Source organism: Callospermophilus lateralis, chromosome 5 (assembly GCF_048772815.1).
Source record: "Callospermophilus lateralis isolate mCalLat2 chromosome 5, mCalLat2.hap1, whole genome shotgun sequence".
Lineage (NCBI taxonomy): Eukaryota > Metazoa > Chordata > Mammalia > Rodentia > Sciuridae > Callospermophilus > Callospermophilus lateralis.
Window position 1 is genome coordinate 59,844,908 of NC_135309.1, and position 24,028 is coordinate 59,868,935.

A 24,028-nucleotide genomic window follows, 5' to 3' on the forward strand; every position below is an offset into this window, starting at 1 on the left:
TCACAAAACAAAGCTTAGGTTTGCAGCTTCCTTATGAGGTGGACTATCACTCAGTGTATTTGGTGCTTCTGCTAGAATAAATGGCTTAAGATCCCATTGCTAGTGTATCACATTTGGAGAGGGTAGAGTTTGCAGTTCCCTCACAGCATTCTCCAAGAGACTTGAAAGATAATATATTTTTTGAACATGAGGGAAAAATAACCCAGTGGGGCCAGATCACATATTTTATTTTATGGGGAACATTTAAATCCCAATCAGCTTTACAAAGGGACCCGGTCTCCTTTCTTCAGCCAGCATTCCAAGCTGAAATGAAGTCTATTGTTGATTCAAGTTAGACACAACGAGGTCTGTGCGCTTTCATGCCTACTTAACAGACTTTACCACGTGGGAGACTTTCAGAAGGAGCAAAGCAGGAACAGTAAAAAGTGGGAAACTATTATTCAGAAGAAATGGCTGTGTACCAACTAGCAGCACCCACTTTGGAGTGTTGAAGTGCTCCGTGTTAAGGTTCTGGCCACAATGACTTTTCTCTTAATTGCTTTTGAAGCAAAAACCAGAATGCAGAAGAACATGGCCTGCTCAGCACCCTTAGAGCTGATCGTGTTCTGGAATCCTGGAGGGTGTGCGTGCTTGTTCTTCCCGTGTTTCCCTTTGGTCTGAGGCCAGCAGTTCCCAGTTCACTACTAATTGTAACTCATTGCTTTTCAATGGGGAGGGCATTTCTCTGAGTTGTGGAGAATTCTGACTTAAAAAAAAAAAAAAAAAAAAACAAGAGGCCCTGGTTTTACTTCAAGTGCAATCTTGTGAGAGACTTCCATGAACTTTAAATAAAACCAGTTTTATTCTCCTTTTTGAAATCTTGGTTTTCCTTGATATTTCCTTTGCACGTCTGTATATTCATTCATGATTGATGCTAAAGTTTTTCTATTTCCAACAAAAGAGTTCAACCTCTGTGACCATTGCATAATTATCAATAGCTTAGCCAATAGCTATAAGTAATAATTGTGAAAATGTGAAACTTTGCCTCTACTCAATGTGAGATTAAATTTATAAAGAGGAATTTGGTGAAAAGTGTTAGCGTATTTTTTCTGTTCTGCACAATCTATCCACAAAATATTTTAAGACCGTGTTTATTTGTTTACTCCACAATACGGTTTTCTCGAGGTAGAACAATTTAGCTACTGTGTGCTATGCCTTATCATTGTACACTTTGTTCATGTCTCCGTGAAAACAAAAAATAGGGGAAAGAAGGAAATCAATAGTATTTTTGATAAATTTTACCTTCAATAGACAGAGCCCTGGGCTTCCCTGTTTCTCCTTCCTATTAAAGAAGAAAAATCGATAAAGCAAAGGTGTTCTATTCCTTCCTTGTGACTGCATAGAGAAGACTTCTGGGTGTTATTTTAACATTGGATGTTTCTGTGTTTGGGTGTTGATAAGATGATAATCTGTTGCCCAGGATACTCAGTTTTAATACTGTGCACTTAGTCCTCCTCTTTAATTAGCGTCTGCAGAAGCCCCCACGTGGTCTCTCCCTCAGCCCTGCCCCCTGTGCGTTGTTTCAGGTGTACACTGCGATAGCGTGTGTGCTGAGGGACGCTGGGGTCCCAACTGCTCCCTGCCTTGCTACTGTAAAAACGGGGCTTCGTGCTCCCCAGATGACGGCATCTGTGAGTGTGCGCCAGGATTCCGAGGTACCACTTGTCAGCGAAGTAAGTGTCTCATTAGAGGGATAATTTCCATCTGTCCTTCCCTGGGCACTAGATACAAAATAATGGCCTCTCTTTCTCCTCTCAGTGCATAGTGATGTTCTGTTGCAGCCAAGGGCAGAGGAGGGTGTAACAGTCCCCTTTCCTTTGCAGAATTGTCCCCAATAAAACTTTCCCCACAACTTTATTCTCTTCACCCTTCAGGACTAACCTAACAGATGGGGCTTTAACCATTTCTTCCCAGTCATGATTTCATTGCCACATTGGCACCAGAAACCGGATATGATTCTTGATTTTTTTTTTCCTGAGAGCTTGCAAATGGTGTTCCAGAAATCCACTGACCTGTAAATATTTTATTCAGCAATTTGGCATTGGCCTTACCTCAATTACCAGAAGTCAACATCAGCCAAACCTTGAGGCAAATCATACATCTGCTAGTAATCTTAACGTCAGTGCTACAGGGAAAAGAGAATTGCAAAGTTAAAAATTGGGACTTTTGACATTGGTTGATAGAGTTTTTGAGTTAGGAAATGATCTATAAAATTTTACTATATTTACTAATTTTTAAGTTAAGAATTGATCTATAACATTTTACTACATCTTTCAGTAAAGGTTATCAGGAAAGAATCTATACCTAATTAGAAGATACACTGTTCTAACATTTTAAGTTGCTTCTTTTGTTACCATTAAGAGTCCATGCAGTTACCCTCTGTTTAAATCTGATTAAAGCCTTGGGAAGCACCTAAGAACGTAGCATTTTGCTTACTTGATTTCCAGTACAATCATGGACCTGGGTCATTCTGAGGAGGAAAGATCTAATTTTGTCTATAGATCTATGTATTACCAATACTGATTCCTAAAGAATAAAAGAATCAGCAGCTTATTTAGAACTTACTAGTATCTAATTTTTTTTTCATTTCTTTATTTGTTCAACAAAAATTATTTGTGTCCCTGCTCCCTGCCCTGCCTAGAACTAATGATAGAAAATAAATAGAAAAATAAAAAGGACTAAGCCATTCGCTTGCCCTGGAGCAGTTCAGTTTATTGGCTTCTTTTCCTTACTCAAAAGTTACATCATTCTTGTCCTTGTTCTTTTTTTATACTTGGAAAATTCTCAGTATCATTGTTTCATTGAAGTTTTTAAACCTCAAAGTCTTTAACTAGCTCCTGATGTAGAATATGAGGTAAATGCATCTCAGAAAGGTAACTATTTCTATTGTGTTTTCAGTCTGTTCCCCTGGTTTTTACGGGCATCGCTGCAGCCAGACATGTCCCCAGTGTGTCCACAGTAGCGGGCCATGCCACCACATCACAGGCCTCTGTGACTGCTTGCCTGGCTTCACGGGTGCCCTCTGCAATGAAGGTGAGGCATGGAGGTTTTGGAAAGAGATGCGTGGAGTTGAGCAAGCCCCATGCTCTGTTCTCAGACTTCCTGAAGGATACTGTTGCAGCTGTCAGCCATTGAAGCCTTCTAGGATGCAGTGTCTGCAGCTTCTGAAATGCCTTGGAGCTTTGGAAACATGGGCTTGCCATGCCAGCCAAAGCTCTTTATTCTCTGAACTATGATACTCTCCAGTTTTAATTGGAAACACTCTCCCACGAAAAATCAATATGAGGAAGGATGTTGACTCCCTGAGCGAGAAGCCATGAAATCAGATTTCTAGAAATGAGATGAGGTCTCCTGGTTCGTGATGCCTTAATGAGAGTCTTTGGCTCATGTGTTTGTAAAAACAAGCCCATTCAAGATGAGGGATGCTGGCTAGCAGAGGCAGCTACTAAATGGGCAGCTGGGTTGGTGACCTTTGAAGTCGTTTCTTGTCCTTAAGGGCTTAGGATTCTGTGAGATGGGTTGTGATGTGAATTACTAACATGTGGCTTTTTCACAGTGTGTCCCAGTGGCAGATTTGGGAAGAACTGTGCAGGGATTTGTACTTGCACCAACAACGGTACCTGCAACCCCATTGACAGATCTTGTCAGTGCTACCCAGGTTGGATTGGCAGTGATTGCTCTCAACGTAAGTCTTGTTGGAGAACAACTGATTACCCATTGTTTGTTTTCAGGTGTCTTAGGATTTACTTATGACTGTTTATACAATCAAAAAAGAATATGTGACCAGTTATAAAATGCATTCTAGTTTTTGAATTCCTTTCTTCCTATTAAGAATTCTCTGCAATGATTCTATATCTAAATCCAAATGATGTCTTGGGAAAAACCTAAATATGTAATAATTTACCTATTTGCTTTTCAATGACTCACCATCCATTGATTTTTTTTAAATAAGCATGTTTAGAAGTCTCTTTATTTTGTTTTGATATGGAGAGTTAATCATGGACACATGAAGAAGAATTTAAATGAGGTGAACCTTAGAAACCTGTTGGGCTCATGAGCAGACCACCCACCTCACTGTAGCTCATATGCTCAACTTCACCTTTGCTACCCCTACCCCCTCACCCTACCCCATACCACTGCATTTCAGACAGGGATTGTGTGACCCTAGGAGGAACTGTTTAGATGACTTTTAAATCATCAATGTCATGAAAATGTGCCATTGACCATAAATGGTTAATGCTTTGAAAGGGTCAGTGCAACTTTTAGTTCTCAACTTTTGACCAAGGATAACATATGTGCAGCTGTACCCTGATTCCATTCACTATAAATTTCATAGCACATACTCAGTTTATGTTGAACCCACTCACCATGCACATAAAGCAAATCAAACAATGACTGGGTACTTATTTTACATGGTGGTTTTTTGGCTACTTATTTCAGATTCCATAGTTATAATCTGCAAATATTAATTGATGAGCAATATATTTTGTCTGAAGATTTTCTTCTCATTGTTATTTTTTCCCTGAGTAGGGCAGGCTGTTTCCATTTCTGAAGAGTAGGGAGGCAGAGCCCACTGTAGCTCTTTGGTGAAGTGTTATCAGATATAACTCCTTGGTGTGTGCTTCACTGTTTGGTGGGGGAGGGAGCACTTCAGAAATAACAGCATACTATTCAAATAAACATTTAAAATTTACCATCAGTTGCAGGAATCCAACTCAGAATGACACAGGGACGGGTAGAGGAACAGATAGTGAAACTGAATGACACAGTTAGGGAGAAAAACAAGCCCCAATATCATTGCCATTGCATGATGGGTATACTGTGCTCCATTTAGAGTACTCTTTATTTTGGAAGTTGGTCACTTCCTCATTTGGAGGAGGAATGTACTAGAGGGAACAAAAATGGGAACACCACTATGAATGGAGACAATCGTGTCTCCTGTTCCCATAATTACTCTAGAGGATGCTGATTTATTTGGCAAAAGCCTTTGCTTCTCATGGGGATCATTGACTTCATTGATTCCCTTATGGACTCTGAGGAACCATCTAATATTTCTTCTTGGCTGATTTTCAACCTGTCTAGAAAGAGAAAAGTCCACACAGTGAAAACAGAGACTTTGAAAAATTAAAGGGATGCATTTAAAGGGACAGGTGTCCTTGGTAAAATGATTTTTTTCAAGCCCTTTCTCTCCATTTACTTTTTAAAATATAAAAATTCTGGTTCTTATTCCCATTCTCTGATTATAACCACTACGGGGAGTAAAGCCTAATGCAAGTAGTTTACCTTAAAAAAAAATCTATTATGAGGGGCTGGGGTTGTGGCTCAGCTGTAGAGTGCTTGCCTAGGACATGTAAGATGCTGGGTTTGATCCTCAGCACCACATAAAAATAAGTAAATACAATAAAGGTATTGTGTCTGACTACAAGTAAAATTTTTTAAAATCTATTATGAACATAAAAGGGTTTACAAAATGTATTAAGTATCATCTAAGGAATTGGTTATTTCAGGTAAAGAATGCTGCATCAAATGTCAGATGAGCTACAGGCGTAATCATTTCCACCCTGAGTTTTTCTATGGCCTTAGAAGAAAAGAACTGTATTAACCAAACAAATAGTGGATATTATTATTAATCTGTGTGACCTTGGATAAGTCACTATTAACTTTATTAGACCTTAGACTAACCCTCTGTAAATAAGAAAGTGTTGTCCTCAAAAATCTACTCTAGTATTCACACTAGATATTGAGGATCAGCTATGAAATTTTTCCCTTACTCTTGAACACAAATGATTTACACAATTATGGGAGGTTTTTTTTCATTTAAAATTACTTCAGACTATTTATTGTTTTTATTGGTCCATATTCCCTATGGAGTAGCCCTATATAAATTACATGTAATCCTTGTAAGAAATTATGTTCCTGAAGCATTTGTATGAATAAAAATCTGGGGGGATGTAAATCAAATTATTTTACCTCATGATCTTCCATTATCTGACTTATTGATTGCTGTTCCATTGGCAGTGACCCCTAATGATTCTGAGTTATTATTTTCTGCTTCTTCCAGTTAAGAGTTTAATTGCAGCCTTAGGGTGGAAAACCAACCTATAGCCACAACCCTGGAACACACTGACAAATGCAGGATTTCGAAGTCAGAGACATGCATGGCATGACCTGGGGTCTCCAAATCAAACATTCCCCATCTGATCTCTGCTGGAATGGCCTCTCCTTGGACAGGCTTCTCTTAAAGAAGTAGTTCCAACCTTCTTGTCCTCCTTGCGATTTTATTTCCTTCATGACGCTTACCATCATTTTTTTTTTTTCAGTTGGTTGAGTAGTGGGCTGGTTTGCTGCCTCCTCTACTCAAATATAAGCATCCAGAGGGTGGTTTGCCTTGGACTTAGTCTTGTGCTCTGCTATCTCCCTGTGCCCAGAACAGTCTTGCCACATAATAGATGTGGAATGTGTGTTTGTTTAATAACTGAATCTGTATATTTGAGATGATTCTTGCCATCACTACATTCTGTGGTTTTGAATGAATGTGTCTGTCAGGAATGATGGTCATGGCTACAGTCAGTATTGCCTTTTGAGTTTTAGTGCAGAATTTGGACCTTCTTCACTAAATTGTGAAAGTTTTGTTTTTTTTTTTTTTTTGGGTGGGGGGAGGAGTACTGGAGATTGAACCCAGTATGCTTTACCACTGAGTCACATCCACAGCTCTTTTTATTTTTTTATTTTGAGATAGCGTCTTGCTAAGTTGTTAAGGCTGACCTCAAACTTTCGATTCTCCTGCCTCAGCCTCAGGTTACTAGGATGAGCCATCATGTACAACTAAATTGTGGGTTTAACATGTTATTTTAGTCCTCTGTATACCTCTAATTTTCACATGTGAGGAACTGTGCAGGGGTGAATGGAATTCCTTCTGCTTGGTGCTGGTCTCAACTCTAACATGCCTCTCTATGCTTTTTATGGTTTTAGCATGTCCACCTGCCCACTGGGGCCCAAACTGCATCCACACTTGCAACTGCCACAACGGGGCTTTCTGCAGTGCCTATGATGGGGAATGTAAATGCACTCCTGGCTGGACAGGACTCTACTGCACTCAGAGTAAGCAATGAGCCTTCTGAGGCCCACTAAGGGGAGCCATATCCAGGAGTAAACAGCCTCACCCTTTGTACCACCTAAGCTCACCAAGGGTCTTTTCTTGGAACACTTCATCTTCCCAATGACCTCTAGATATCTGAATTTCTCTAAGCAGTTAAGAGATACCACTTTCCAAGTATTCTGCCTCTAGGTTATATCAGGACATCAGGTAAAATAATGCTATGTGGAATGGTATATAATTTCTTTCTCTTTTCTCCTTCAGCCAGACCCTATTTATATCATGCAAATTCCCTATCATTTATTCTAATAGTGCATGCCAGGGTAAGTGATAAGAGGTTGGAAAGGTAGGGAAGACAACAAGCCTCACTTCCTAATTTACTTTGTGCCATTGGAGAAGAGGGAATTTGGTGGTTCTTAAACTTTAGTGAGATTCACAGTTGCTCAGAGGAGTGGCCAAATAGCATTCTGGTCTCTCCCCCAGAGTGAATGGTTCAGTAGGTCTGTGCTGGGATCTGAGCATTTGCCTGTCTGCGACTGGTGATAGTGCCATTCCAAGACCATGTTTTGAGGACACTGCTCTAGTTCTTTTTCACATTCGGTGTCCTATACTGTCTTAGCCATTTTTTCTTCCATGAGACTTTTTAGCATCTATTTTAGTGAGCTTTGTGACACTGTGACCAAAATACTTGACAAGAATACCTTAAAAGAAGAAAAGTTTATTTTGGCTCACAGTTTCAGAGGTTCAATCTATGGCTGGCCAACTCCATAGCTCTGGGCCTGAGATAAGGCAGAAAACATCATGACAGAAGGGCATGGTGGAGGAAAGCAACTCAGGACATGGCACCAGGAAGCAGAGAGAGCTCCATTGACCAGGGACAAAGGCCCCAAAGGCACAGTCCTAGTGATCTACCTCCTCCAGCTACACCCTACCTGCCTACAGTTACCACCCAATTAATCCATATCAGTGGATTAATCCACTGATTAGTCACAATATTCATAATCTAATCATTTTGCCTCTGAATTTCATTGTCTTACACATGGACTTTGGGGGGATACCACATATCAACACCATAACAGCATAATCGACTATTCTGTACAAAGTGTTCCGTAGCTGAGAATCATTGGAAAAAACTTTTTTGCCTTATTATTTTCAATGGAATGAAGGAGACAAGAGAGGAACATTATTACTTTATAATTATAGTTTTATAGTTATTATTAATAACATATGATTTAAAATTCCAGCAATGAACTGAGAAGGAAAGACAGGTCAGAAATTGGGCAATTCTTATTTAATACTAATTAGTGAACATAATTAGACAATAGTCTGAACAAGACTTTTCAAATTTTCTAGAAGGGAGAGTAGCCATTTAACCAAGATTTGAAAGGGATAAATGGCAAGGAAAGAGGTTGTCCCAAACATATTCTCCAGAGATTGTACATCTATATTTTTTAATTCCTTAAAGTACTTATATGCTATAATTTATAATTCTAAAAATCGGGGTCTGCTTCAAACAGAGGACCTTTTTACGTGGACATAACGTGATATATTGGGAGCCCCATAGGATCTAGAGACAGACCTCCCTGTGTTTGTATCATGGTCCTGCTGTTCTGCCATTTGCTACCTATGTGACAGAATACTTGGGACTTGGTTCTTATTGTAAGATGGGAACATCATCCCTGCATTTCTGGGCTGCTGTAAACATTAAGTGAGAGAATGGGTGAAAAGAATCTAGTACATAGTAGGTGCTAAATTAACACATGACACGGGGGAATGTCTCACAGGCTGGCATCTGTGTGCTGTCTCTGTTCTTGAAAGTCAGGCTTTCATTAGATCTCACCATAAGAAAACAGGAAAATAAAAGGCAGATGTAACATTTGGGAACAGCCATTGAATCAGCCTGTACTGAAGCATCTTGTGTGTCAGAGAGCCCCCAAACCTCCTGCAGGGCAGCTGCCAGCCCATGTGAGCCAACAGAGCTTGTGCGTGTCTTTAGCCCAAGGGTCCTGGTGTTCTAAGCCTTGGAAATTGGGGAGCAGTGTGAAGACTTATTGGTTTTTTCAAAGTACCAGTGAAACACAGTTGTTTTTAAGTGAAGCATTCAACCATGCCTCTTTGGTGAAGATGATAATATTGCCTAAATTAATTACAGATACAGTGGACAAAACTAGTAGCAGAATTGGAGGCTTTCTGTACTACAAGTAAAAGCGTGGAGATAATTTTAATATAATTAAAATAATTATATGATTAATTATTGTGACATAATAATTAATAATTTAGTCCATGGAATTTGAGACCAGGATTAAAAGTAGTTGAGTGAAGAATGAGAAGAAATGGCATAGGTCACATAGCTAGTATGTAGAATACTCCACAGCTTCGATGCACAGGCTTCAAGGGATGCTATTAGAAAACACAAGTCTTGCATTCAGGGGTACCAGGGATAGTCACACTGATAGGTATGGAACTCTTCTGCCTCCTGTTTGTGAATTACAACCTACTTGCAAGACCCCTTCTTAGAACTTCTAAGAAGCCCTGTGACAAGCTGACATATGTACTACTGTCTTTATTCTCAAATGGTTCAGTAGCCTTGAAGTTTAAACACAACTGTGTTGGAGGCAGGAGCTGTGTTTTTCCTCAGCAGCCTTCAGACCCCAGCTATCTTCCCTCCTTGCACAGGATGTCCTTTGGGGTTTTATGGCAAGGACTGTGCAATGATATGCCAGTGTCAAAATGGAGCCGACTGCGACCACATCTCTGGACAGTGTACCTGCCGCACGGGATTCATGGGGAGGCACTGTGAGCAGAGTGAGTATGAGAGCATGAGGTCACTAGACAGGAATTCTTTCCCTTGGAATCAACTTTCCTACATGTTTGGAAATATTAAAGTGCAGAATCATTGCAATTTTTATGTGGTGTGAGCTGATGGCTGGTTACTTCCCCTCCCTGGGATCCTTGCTGTTGTCTTTCCCTGTAAATACTTCTTCTGAGCAAATTACTCAGTACTCTGGGTGGAGGAGGTGTGACTGCAAGGATGAGGACAGAATTCAAATTTTTCATTCTATTCTTTCTGGTTCTCCCTTCCTCTCTCTTTTATTTTTGAAATGTGGCTGCTCAGAGGCAGTCAAGCTCGCTTCATGGCTGAGGCAAGGCCAGGATCGAATTGGAGGTGAGGATGTTAGATGGGGAGCGGGACTGAGGGCTCAGGACCAGCCCCAGGACCTGGTTCAGGAACAAGGCTATGCAAATGTTGCATCCTTTGGACTGCTTTTTCTACATGGTTCTTTTATACTGTTTCCACTAACAACTTCTCATCATAGTCTTAACCTTCAAGATGACATATTACCTTATTTTTTTAAAATCCCACTCAGAACATATTCTATTGGAATTCCTTATCCTTGTTTTTCCATTTTTACCCCCCAGCTATGCATCTGCTCACAGGTTTAGCCTTGAACGGAGTATTTCAAATGAGCTTATCATTCCTTTGCTCTATAACTTTCATTTGGTATTTAAGATGAGTAAATAAGGACTGAGAACTATAGGGGGCACACTCATATATGGTACAAGACCTAGGAGGTAGGAAGAGGTGCAGGAGAATTCCTGCTCACCAGAGAGTACACTCTTAGCAAGGGCGCAGCAAGGAAGACATGATTATAGAGGCAGTGTGACCTGGAGAGGTAGATCAGCAGAGCAGGACTTTGGCAATAAACTATCGCTTCCCTCCACTCCACCAGCACCTACTATCCTCTGGGCAACAAGGTGGTCTCAGTCACCTGTGCTTAATCCCAGCACATCTTTGTACACCTTCCCTCTAGCAAATGCTACAGGAGTGATATAAGGGTTCAGCTCAAGACAGTGAGAGCCCAGTTTTAGTTTATCTATGTTTCATTTAATCATAAAGCAGATACTGAGTCACATGGTGGCATGTACACCCCTCTTTGTGTATGTGTGTATATGTGTAAATTTTTAAACATAGGCATAGAAACCAGAATGGGCTCTAAACTGACCACCACTTGAATGCCAGATGACTGACTAATTAAGGTCTTATTAAATAAAAGCCTCTAAATGCTTCCACGATGACTGTGAACATCAAATTTAAATGTCTGTATTTTTGAAGACTTTTCCCAGTGCTCATTTGTAAACAGAATCCCAGTGTTTGCAAAGCCCTCAGCGAATAATAACACATTGCCCCCTGCTGCTCACTCTATGAAAAACACCAGTATTTTGTCATGAAGATTTTTAGGTTTGACTTATCTATGCTATTCTTTGAAATTCATGTATATAATAATTCTTATTATATACATCATAAGACTCTTACTATTTTAGTCTGACTGCAACTTGCAGAGTCAAAGTCTGAACCATTCTTTGACAAACGAAGTTCTTATCAAGAAAATTAACAAACTGTCCTCCTCTACTTCTACTCCCTCTGATCCAAGTGAGTATGTGTATTTAGAAGGATCTTTAAATCTCCAATAAAATACAGGTGTTCTTAAGGAAGCTTCTCTAGTTGGCTTCTCAGTCTAGGCCCCTTCCAGCCATAATTTTGCCTACTAGAGTCATCTCAAATTCCTCTTTATAATTACATTTATCTGTTTCATGGGAGTTTCACAGACTCTTTCTGTATGCATCAGGGAAGTATGTGTACAGCAGCCGGAAGTGGCAGGAGCTGTAATTTTGAGTAATTCAGTCTCTAGCCCTATGCAGCCTGGGCTGTGAGACCCACCAAGACTCAGGTCTGCTGTCCAGCTCTGGGACACCCTGGGCAGTACAAGTCTGCCTGAACAAAAGCTTGCTAATATGCAGGGACATTCAGTAAGAGATAGTCTTGCTTCAGATCCCCAAGACTGGAGAGCCACACTGATTTTATCTCCTTTTCCAGAGTGCCCTGCAGGAACCTATGGCTATGGCTGTCGCCAGATATGTGACTGTATGAACAACTCCACCTGCGACCACATCACTGGGACCTGTTACTGCAGCCCAGGATGGAAAGGGGCACGATGTGATCAAGGTAAGGATACTAGTAAATAATAACTGCTACCTTGTATTGCATGACCACCAGGTGTGCACAATGGCAAGTATTTTCACTTATGATCCAGTGTAATCCTCACTGGCTATGTATTTACTCACTAGGATGGATGCTGTATTGTTGATGTCCTACAGATTAAGAAACTAAATCTTAAAGGGGTTGAGTAATTTCCCCAAGGACACATAACTGGTATGTAGAAAATGTCACAGTTTTGATACCAGGTTCTGTTATTCTTCAAATATTCTGTCAGGACTATGATTTTTTTTTCAGTTTTATTGAGGTATAACTAATATATGAAAAGACACACATATGTAAAGCATACAATTTGATAAAATCTAGAACATGTTTATACCCACAAAACCATCCCCATAATAATGACAAGTTCCATAGCTCAATAAGTTTCCTTGTGCTCCTTTCTGCCACTAGTTCTTGGGCCCCAGGCAATCACTAATCTACTTTCTGTTATTATAAATAAGTTTTCATTTTCTAGAATTTTATATAAATGGAATCATACTGTCCTCTATGTTTGTCAGCATAACTATTTTCAAATAAACCATGTTCTTTTATTCTCAATAGTTCCATTCTTTTTGTTGTCGAGTAGCATTTCATTGTGTGGATAGACCATAATTTGGTGACCATTTTCCTGTCGGTAGACATTTGGATTGCTTCCAGTTTAGGGGGCTATTACAGATAAAGTTACTGTGAACAACAGCGTACCAGCCTTTGTATAGAACTTCATTTTTCTTGGATGAATAGCTAGGAGTAGAATGACCAAGTCACTGTAGGCATATGTTGAACACTTTAAGAAACTTGTGTCTGTGGTTTTTAGCTAGGATGTATCACCTGGGAACATTTCTTATATACATAGTATCACCTGGGCAGTTCTTACTCTGGGTGGATGGGGCCCTCTAAGAAGGAGCTTCCAATGGTTCTGGAGCTGCCTTCTAGGAGCAGAGTTGGGGCCTCTGCTCCTACTGCACATAGTGCTGTCTGGTGGCAATAAGCAGGTGGGTGGTGAAAGGCCACAAACATGGATGTGTCCAGTTGGTCATCTTAAACTGCAGACCATATAAGTTCTCATATTTGAAATTTTTAATTTCTTTCATAAAATAACATACATGTTCACAGTTTACCTTTGATTGTAATCACAGCTGGATGTTATATCTCATTGTCATATCATGATTACAAATATACTGTAATCTCACTAGAATAGCCTTAGTCCTCTATGTTTCAGGGAAAATAGTTTATCAGAGGTTCTTCTAGTGTTAGGAGTCATAAAGTCACAGGAGCATTTATCTAAGCGGAAAGCAGCTATACAAAGGCCACTTTCCTTATTTTAGATGATGAAACTGCAGCCTTGGAGCTAAAGGGAAAGTTCCTAACACCTGAGTCACTTTTTCAGATGTCCAATTTCTCGACTCTCAAATTGGAACCCTTAGCTTTCTCACTTGATAGAAGAACTAAGTAAAACTGAATTTTGAGTTGAATGAGTAAGGGTGATGTTATAGCGTGATGTTATCAGGTTTTATCAGGAGAAATCTTAATGTCATAGAAAATAACTTTTCACAGAATGGGATCTCTTCTAAGGTAAAAGGCTCTGGAATTAGGTCTTGGACTAGATTTATAATGGAGTTATGCTACCTTGGAAAGAAAATTATTCTTGGAAACACCAAGGATAAATGTAATATTAAGTTAGAGAGTTGGGCATTTGTAATTTATCTCTGTATAAGGCCCATACTGAATAATAAGTAAAACAAAGCAACAATTAGATAAATTATTAATCACCAGTTTAAGGTTTAATTTGAAATTAAATTAAATGTAAGAAGTTCCCAAACCCTACTGCTAAATCTTTGGGTTCAACTCCTGTCTCTTTGAGGCTTAGAGCAGCCCTTCTCTGGGAACAGATAAACCAACAACATCTAAAAATGAAGAATGTTTTTCTTTTCCTGCTCTGTTTCCAGAAGTTTCCAAATTAACATTTCATGAACTGAAAATATCCAGGCATTAGCACAGTAGGAGATTTTTGTAAATAGAAACCAAGCACTTATCCTGCACATTGTCCTCTTTACCCGATTCTTTTTTCTGTTTTTCCCTAGCTGGTGTTATAATCGTTGGGAATTTGAACAGCCTAAGCCGAACCAGCACTGCCCTCCCTGCTGACTCCTACCAGATCGGGGCCATCGCGGGCATCATCATTCTTGTCCTCGTTGTTCTCTTCCTACTGGCGTTGTTCATTATTTATAGACACAAGCAGAAGGGGAAGGAGTCAAGCATGCCAGCGGTGACCTACACTCCTGCCATGCGGGTCATCAATGCAGACTATACCATCTCAGGCAAGACTGGAGTCATGAGAGGCCTTTTACTCCTTGAAAAGTTAGGCTTCTGTCCTGGGTCTTTGAAACTGGGTGTTTGGTTGTCCACTGTTTCTGTCCATTCTCTTTAGGAGGACTGCATGTTCAAAACAGGTGTAAATTGCTAGAGATGTGTTTTACATTTCAACAGCAGTGAAGTCACCACTCCATCATTTTCTATGAGGCTTTTTAAATTGGGCTTATTGTGTGGTTGCTTTGGATTTAGGGAATTGAGGCTTTGCTGGGCACCCAGTCCAAAGCTCTTGTCTTGTATGAGAAGGGAGAGAAGGAGTCAGGAGACAAGTTTACCAATGTCATGGAGCAGCTCAGGGAAGTGGACCAGGTCTTGTGTCTCTGGCCTTCAGTCTTTTCTACAGTGATTTCGAGTCTCTCTGAGTTCACATAAGCCATTAACTGAAAACAACAACAACAAAAAACAAGTTGTATCTGAAACCATTGTTTGGTATCAGCAATAATCAAGGCAGTGCTTTAGAAAGCTCTTCTGAATCTTCCTTTATATATATATATAAAATTGACCCATTCAATCATCAAAAGAAGTAAGCGTTTAAACTGAGAAATTTGAAAATGTAAAATCCTTATTAATTTTGGAGCAATTAATTAGTGAAGGATTTCAGGCTGGTTACATATTTATAAATATGATTCTGGGGGAATATGTAAAGTACCTGATTTACATAGTAGTGCATTTTCAGTACAGAATGATCATATCAAAATATCAAGTATTTAATGAAGTTGACCAACTTATGTTAGATGCATGTACAACACAATGAATTTTAACCATAATGCCCCAATTTTAAAAAATCAAGTGTTTAAAAATTAAAAGAGGACAGTTGGAGCAGAAGTAGCTTCAAATTATGCTGTCCCAGCTCTTACTAGCCCCAGAGCTAAAAGCAGCTGTCTCTGGATGCTTTCACACTTTGTGCACAGAGGCAGGTAGAAGGGCAGATGCCTGCTCCGGCTAGGAGCCTTGCTGAGTGGGCTGGGCAGGAGGGGATGCTGCCCAGCCTGCAATATGGAAGCAGTCCACATATTTGCTCTGTCATTTTGGTTATCTTTTCTCCCACAGATGCAAGGGAGCCTTCCATCTTTACCATTTCTTTCTCTTCTTGCAGAAACCCTGCCCCACAGCAACGGTGGAAATCCCAACAGCCACTACTTCACCAATCCCAGTTACCACACCCTTACCCAGTGTGCCACATCCCCTCATGTCAACAACAGGGACAGGATGACCATTGCCAAGGTAAGAGGAAGGGGCTCAAGTTGGAAGGCAGGCAGGGAGAGAGGAAAGGAGCAAGTTTAGTAAGGGCTGTGGTTGCACAATGTGCTCTGCTTTATATACAGCCCTCTGAGCATGGCATGGCATCTCAGGTTTACCTACAAAATCCTGTATAACAGGGAGCTTCACACCATTCCAAATGGCTGCCCAGCTACTGGGTGAGGCAGCTGTTATATGAGTCAGTCTCCCTGTCTGTCCTGTTTCCATTACATCTCCTGGAAAAAAATCTTTCCAATTTTAAATGATATTTTAAAATAGTGTCTCACAATGATATTAATAAAAACATAAAGCCCTATAGCAAAACCAAGTCTGAGTAAAATCACCAACATTTTTTCCCCAACTGATTTCCTTTCAGTACCCTTTTCTAGCCCCCTTCTATTTTAGTAACAGCAATATTCATTTATTTGGGTGGGTCATATGGAATTGTTAATTTTGTAAGTCAAAAAGAGTCACATTGCAACAAGCTAATACTATGTGCCAAGCATTTCTAACCACTTTATAAATATAAACTCAGTTAGTCTTCACACCAATCCCATAAATCAATAGTGATTGCTATCCCCATTTTATAGATAAAGAAACTCATGTGTGCAAAAGCTGAATCCCCAAACTCCCCTAAATGCTCCTAACTGTAAACATTTCTCTGGTGAGACCTGGGCTTGCTTTTCCTCAGATAGGCAACATTATGTTGTGCCACATTATATCTTGTCTTTAAATGTTTTATTGTTTATGTTTTTAACAGTCAAAAAACAATCAGTTGTTTGTGAATCTTAAAAACGTGAATCCTGGGAAGAGAGGCCCCGTGGTGGACTGCACAGGGACCCTGCCCGCGGACTGGAAACACGGTGGCTACCTCAACGAGCTTGGTGCGTTCACCCCACACTTCAGCAAGCTCCTTTAGCTTCTGTCATCTGAAATAGTGTCAGATCTGTGTCTGTACCACAGTGATATATTAGAAACACATTAGAGAAACCACATAATTATGCCCAGCACCTGTATAGGACTTACTTCCATCCTAAGTCTTCTATTTGTTCAACAAAGTTTATTAAGTTCATACTGTGTGCCAGGAATTGATAAAGAGACAAATACTCTGAAAGTACTCTGACAGGTAGAACTGAGAGTAAGAAGTACTGGTAGTCAGATGACAGTGTTATCATCATCTCCATGTGAAAGTTGAGAAACTGAGTCATAAAGGGGTTGAGGAACTTGCACAAGGCCTGGTGGCCTGTTAAAAAGTTAGAGCTGGTTTTTCAATACTGTTCCCTTGGTGCCAGGCCATGTGCTCCTCTTTGTTCTCTTTTAATACTGGGCATCATGATCAACATCCCTTCCTCTTTCAGGCGAGGAAACAGATATAGAAATAGAATCAATAGTTTTCAAATTTTTGCAATTAGGCCCCTTTATATTCTTAAAGATTATTGAGACCCCCCAAAGTGCTACCATTGAATATGGGTAATCCATGGTTGACCAGATCCATTGCTGAGGCTGAACATCATGGTGGAAGGGTGGTGGCAGAGAAAAGCTGCCAGCTCAAGGCAGCCAGGAAAGGCAGGGGGGTGGGGGTTAGAGCCATGGACAAGGACAAGATAGAGGGCAAAGTCATGCCTTCAGTGACCTACTTCCTCCAGCCACACTCCACTTGCCTACGGTTACTAGCCAGTAGTCCATTCAAATTTTTATTTCATCAAAGGGCTTAACCCACTGATGAGGTTTTAGCTCTCATAATCTAAGCATTTCACCTCACCTCTGAATATTCCTTCATTGCCTAACATGAGCTTTTCAGGACACATTAAGATGTATACCAAAACATTAACTTATTTAAAATAATAATATCTCTTTTTATGATTATGTAAAGCATGTTTTTAGGAAAAATAGCATTTTCAAAAACCCCTCAAATTAGAAAACTAGCAGTGTTTTACATTTTATAAATCTCCTAGATGTCTGGTTTAACTGAAAAATACCTAGATTCTCATAATTTTCTACATTTGGTCAGCAGTGATCTCACACCTTGCATAGCTTCTGGAAAACTCCATTGTACACTTGAAAGAGAATTGGAGTGAAAAGGGCAAATAAGATCATTATTTTATTATAAAAATCATTTTCATCAAGTGAAAACTTTCATCAAGTTTTCATCATCTGAAAAGAAGTTGGGAGTACCTGATCCACACTTAAAGAACCGAGATTCACCATTAGCTATGTGGTACAGTTTCCAATATGTGTGTACATTCCTTAGTGGTAACAAACTTTTTTTCATGTATTTATTTGGTGGTAGGGTTGCCAGAAAGCCCAGATGAACAACAAATATTTTTTTAGGACAAATGCATCAGAAAGATTGTCTGAAACATGCTTGTTGTTTTGTCAAAACTCAAATTTAACTAATTTATATAGTAGTGCATTTTCAGTACAGAATGATTATATCAAAATATCAAGTGTTTAATGAAGCTGACCAACTTTATGTTAGGTGCATGTACATCACAATGTGATGTACATCACCTTGCACTTCACCTGGCACAAATCTGGCAATCTTACTGGGCATGCACTCCATAAACCTTGTTCTAAAGAGGCATGAATTAGGAAGCACAGAGGGGTTGACTCTATTGTCCAAAGTTTCAAAGAAGGTAAGGAAGAAAGCTAGGGCTCAAAGTTGGTCATTGCTTCTCTGTGAACACTGAATGTAGGAACCAATCTCTGTGGGCTCAAAGATGCCTCTTACTGTAGAAATAGAAATGTTTCAGTAGAAAAGTGGGTGCAAATTTTTAACTTTCATCTGCATTCTATACCAATATTATCAATAGCTTTGTATTTCTAGACACAGTACAATTATACATATACCACATTTATATCATGCTTATTGGTAAAAATCATTTATCATTAAAAGAGATTTTTAAATGTCTAGATTATAATTTAGTCCAAAGAATTGATATTGATATTCAGTAAGATGCCAACCAATGGCAATGAGGAAAAAGGTCCTTTTGTTCTGTTTAATTACTGTAATAACTTCACTGGTCCTATAAACATCTCTCCTTTCTGTCTCAGTAACACCTTAGGGACTAATTGTTGGGAACATACTGTCTTCACTGAAAATTCTGGATCTATGGAGCACGTACCTGTGGGATTGGTACATGTAGGTGTTTATGAAGAAGCCTACCTGCTCCATTGTAAAACAGCTCAAGGTCATACAAGTCAGTGGAGAGAGAATCTTGCTGGGTGGCTGGTCTCACAGCTTCAACTTATTCCCTTGTTTTCTGTCCACTCTATGCTGCTCTTCTGTCTCACTTCTTGGGAAAGTCTAGCCACTGTACAGCTCAGACCAAGATGGACAGCTAGTAAGACTTTCCATAGTTTGGAGATGGTCAGGGAATTAGGGAAAGAATAACAGAGCTCCCTGTTATGGCAGCTCTCAGAGGCCACAGGCCCTGCGCCTTCCATGGGGGTCTCTCTACAAAGTCTGGAAGCCCCCAAGATCACCCCCACTTCTAAATCCAACTGCAAGTTTAAAGGTCAATAATTTGCTGGAAGTATTCACAGAACTCACTGGATGCTCTTATACTCAGTTATAGTTTATCACAGAATATGGATTAAAATCAGCCAAGAGAAGAGACCCCTGGAGGAGAGTTCAGGAAAGGGCAAAGCAAGATGCTATCATTTCTTCTTTCCCAGAGGAGTCATGGACAGGTCTAACTTTTCCTGGCAAAAATATGTGATCATATACACAGAGTATGGCCAAGCAGGGAAGCTCAACCCAGTTCTGGTATCCAGAGATTTGGGGGGCTTGGTCCTGTGGATATGATCACCTGCGCATGTGACTGATCTTTTAGTTTTCACCCCTCCAGAGGTCAAGCTGATGTCACCTGATCCAACCATATATTACTTTGTTAGGCTATCTAGTGTAATCCCCATGTAAGCAGAGACACTTTTATTGGGCAGGATAATCCAAAGACATAGGCATCACCTCCCAGGAGTTAAAGGCAGAGGTCAGACCTCTCTTTTGGTAAGGCTAATTCTTTACTATAAATCCTTCTAAACTATCTTCCTGTTTAACCCTGTAAGTCTCCCACCAACCAGGAGCCAGGCTAGACTCTTTATAGCCTAGAAAAGAAAGTGTTCCCTTGTCTTATCCTACAGTCATTGAAATTACACATACCCTCTTCCTTAAGGGAAGCCTCCCTCTTTCTTTACAGAAGCATGCCTTGCTCAGTAGCCATTACCATCAGAACTTGAGTTTAACATCACACTAAGAGACGTGTGCACAAGCATCATTTTCTTAAAACTCTCAATACTTATGTGTAATGCTCATCACAAGTCATTATTCTCTGCTTTTAACCTAAGTCCATAACATTCTTTAAGAGATTATAGTGGAAACAATGATATAGCTGAATAATGGTTACTGGGAAAACAATTTGAAAACTATCAGAGCCTTGAAAGAGCTGCCCTTGGGAGTGAATTCTCATGTTTTAGTCTTGGCTGTGTCTCTACTATGCAACCTTGAATCAAGAATATTGGATCATCTCTGTGCCTCAGATTCTGCTGAATCAACAGCTTTTCCCTTAGTCCTTATAAATAAACAGGTGAATGTCAGATATAGGTGCATACCCTGCACCTTGTGTTTGGAACATTAGATGGGTTTTTTTTTTTTTCTTCCTTTCAGTGTTTTTTTGTTTTCTTCCTTCATCATAGGTGCTTTTGGACTTGATAGAAGCTATATGGGAAAATCCTTAAAAGGTATGGTATATATTTGGGAAAGATATATATATATATATATCAACCACAATTTAAAACACCACTTATCTCAAAGACTGAAATCCTTTTCCAGACAAGTAATAGGGTAGAGATAATCTAGGATTGTCACTATGTAAATGATTACACCACCTGTTTTACTCAGTTTTGCATCACTGTGACCAGAAGAGCTGACAAGAACAACATAAAGAGGATAAGTTTCTTTTTGGCTTAGGGTTTCAGAGGTCACAGTTCACAGATGGCCAGCTCCATAGCTCTGGGCCCAAGGTGAACATCATGGCAGAAGGGCGTAGTGAAGGAAAGTAGCTCAGAACATGGCCATCAAGAAACAGAGAGAGCTTAGCTCACCAGGGACAAAAGAACCCCAGAGGCATAGTCCCAGTGACCTATCTCCTCCAGCCATACCCTAACTAGAGTTACCACCCACTTAATCCAAATCAGTGGATCAATTCACTGAAATAGGTTACACCTCTCATAATCAAATCACTTGATCTCTGAGTGTTCCTGTGTCATCTCACACATGAGCGTTTGAGGAACACCTGATATCTAACCAATAACACCAAAACTCAAACACGTTTGAATGACATCAAAAGGTGATAATAGCTGAATCTTATTAAAGTCTTAGGGAACAAAGTTTTCAGTTTGCTGAGGAAATACTCATTTTTCCTTTGGAAAAAAAATATGAATGATTGGGAAAGAGATGTAAAATAGGAAATATCCAGGAAAATAAGAAGAGTTCAGAATGGTTATATGTTGACTAAGATCTGCTCTTCAGGATGAGCTTGGGAAATATGGTGCCCAGTACTGAAGTCTTAACAGGGCATCTTCACAACACGAATCCCTTTCTCATCATGATAACAGAACCTTCTCATACTCCTGTGGTCTTTCTAGAGTGAAGCTTTTGAAAATTCCTTTTGAAAAATCCAAAGGCTTTAATCAGTAAATTTTCTTTTAGTGAATCAGAATGGGATTGATAATATTTAATTGTGACCATCAAAATGAAATCCAGTCCGTGGCATTTTTATTGGTACTCTGCTTGGAGATGAACCATATTACTTTATAGATGGGTAATGTTTTAACAAATCATCTCAAAAAACAAGTGGAAAATGTATACCATTATTTTCAGTAGATAGAATTTTAGAAACCTCACCTTAAAGAAGAAAAAATAATCTGCCCAAGTAAATTATCACCTAGAAATGATGTTGTCCAAAAAACAGAATTTACTTTTTTTTCCTTTCATTTCTCTTCATAGATCTGGGAAAGAATTCTGAATATAATTCAAGTAACTGTTCCTTAAGCAGTTCTGAAAACCCTTATGCCACTATTAAAGACCCACCTGTACTTCTCCCTAAAAACTCCGAGTGTGGCTATGTGGAGATGAAGTCACCAGCACGAAGAGATTCCCCGTATGCAGAGATCAATAACTCAACTTCAGCCAATAAGAATGTCTATGAAGTTGGTGAGTTCTCCCAACCATTGAAAGAACTGCGTGCATAAGAATTTGGGGAAAAATTGTAAGTGGCCAATATTTTAGATGCAACCTGTGTTTGCAGTGATCATATTAATTGATGTCAAATGAATCTTTCCAGGAAAAAAACATTTAGCACATTTAAAGTAATTTTCCTTATCTTCCAACTGGTCATCCATCTTGTGTTTTGTAACCAGGGTAAATATTTTACCACATATGTGAAATAGAATATGTATCATATTAACTAGTGTATAGAGTTAGCCAAAACAAATAGTTCAAATGGATTAAGATAGAGGCTTCTATTTCCTGGTTTTATTCTTTATAATAATATAATGATTTTAGCAGGATTGCAACATTTTATTTTAAACTTGTCTGATTTATCAGTAATATTCTCAGATGTGACTGATACAAATTAGTAGGAATTCAATTTAAAATTATAAGCTATTTGGATTCCCCTTTGTGAATACCATTTGGAAAAAGATAAAACAACACAGCCACCACTGGCTACATAGTAAAGCTATATATTTTAATTTTTTCCTTTTTCTTTCTCTCTTTCATGGTATTTATGACTTTGAAATAATTTTTTATTACTTGCAAATGAATTGTCCAATTTGAGACTAATAATTGATTTTATGTCATAGACATATCATCAAAAAAGAAAAACAATTTGTTTTTAAGTAATAACACAACTTTTTAAAATAGAAACTGTAATGAACTGATTTTATTTTTAAGTCAATAATAATTCCCCTTTAAATGATCCCAAAAGCCCACCACAGTAGGCTATGAACTCATCTCAGAGGTTGAGTCTTGAGGCCTAAAGTTGTGAATATATTGACTGTTTCCTTGAATTGAGTTAAACTCCAAGGACCTTGGTCTTCTCACCTGTAGAATCAGGGGTTGGAACTAGATTATTCTCAAGGTAGATTTTCAGACAATGGCTTATATCCAAGATTTCTTTGTATTCTGTCTATACCTTCACCCCAACCACATCCTCATCCTTTTGTTCTGAACACCATTTGTATTTGTCAGTTGATCCAACAACTACAGAGCTGTTACCCTACGTGATTATAAAAGATCAGATTTTTAAAGCTAGTATTTTCTTATACTTTTATGAAAGTATCTTGTGTGTTTGATATTTGCAAGAAGTGCTATATTTTTTAAATGCCCCTTGCTAATAAATTAATGTTATTGCAGAACCCACAGTGAGTGTTGTCCAAGGAATATTCAACAATAATGGGCATCTCACCCAGGATCCATATGACCTCCCAAAGAACAGTCACATCCCTTGCCATTATGACCTGCTACCAGTCCGGGACAGTTCATCTTCTCCCAAGCAAGAGGACAGTGGCAGCAGCAGCAGCAGCAGCAGCAGCAGTGAATGACACCACAGGACCACTGAGCAACTGCTGGAACCCTTTCCAGAACTGCAGTTCAGTTCTCCATCCTCAAGTTTGCCACCTTTGGTGCATGTTAATGAACTTGGTAGGCAGTTGTTGGACATGAACCAGAAAGCTCAAGCTGAGGCTGATACCAATCGTAGGTACTTTCTGTACAGGTGGCTTGGAAGGAGATAGTAACATGATAAGAACTGCCATTAGTTTTAGAACTGCACTCACGAGGCATGGATTATTGTAAGGCATTGGCTAAAAGCATGAACTTACAGAACTCCTTTGACACATGGGTTGCAATGGACAGTGGTATTATTGCTTGGAAATTTTAAATATGTTTTCTCATTTGCATTATAAAACGGTTCCTAGGATTGTGCAGTTTATCATTAATTTACTTCAGAAAAGTGGGAATCACTAAACATACAGAAGACAAGGGGCATATGATTGAGTCTTATTGCTTATTTTTTTTCTGCTGGACTCAGAATTGTAGGGATTGTATGAATGGAGTAGGAAAGCTCTGTCATGTGGCATGACTGTATACATTTTGAACACTAGAAGAGGATAGCAAATGTAAGTGTGAAAGCTTTAGCTTTTTTGGAATGAGAATTATTTTAGAAATAGTAGAAGTATTGACA

At 39.3% G+C, this 24,028-nt stretch overlaps 1 protein-coding gene across 1 annotated transcript in view; it reads left to right on the top strand.

The window, feature by feature from the left end:
• The window catches only part of Megf10 (multiple EGF like domains 10), a 116,433-nt gene extending 93,046 nt beyond the window's left edge, over window positions 1-23,387 (top strand). Inside the window, exons 13-24 of the mRNA XM_076855908.1 lie at window positions 1,566-1,712; window positions 2,938-3,072; window positions 3,596-3,724; window positions 7,012-7,140; window positions 9,812-9,940; window positions 12,012-12,140; window positions 14,255-14,491; window positions 15,640-15,767; window positions 16,543-16,666; window positions 20,478-20,522; window positions 21,790-21,996; window positions 23,200-23,387. Coding sequence (XP_076712023.1) covers window positions 1,566-1,712; window positions 2,938-3,072; window positions 3,596-3,724; window positions 7,012-7,140; window positions 9,812-9,940; window positions 12,012-12,140; window positions 14,255-14,491; window positions 15,640-15,767; window positions 16,543-16,666; window positions 20,478-20,522; window positions 21,790-21,996; window positions 23,200-23,387 — 1,727 coding nt within the window. The remainder of the gene's footprint in view (window positions 1-1,565; window positions 1,713-2,937; window positions 3,073-3,595; window positions 3,725-7,011; window positions 7,141-9,811; window positions 9,941-12,011; window positions 12,141-14,254; window positions 14,492-15,639; window positions 15,768-16,542; window positions 16,667-20,477; window positions 20,523-21,789; window positions 21,997-23,199) is intronic.
• Window positions 23,388-24,028: the final 641 nt, after the last annotated feature.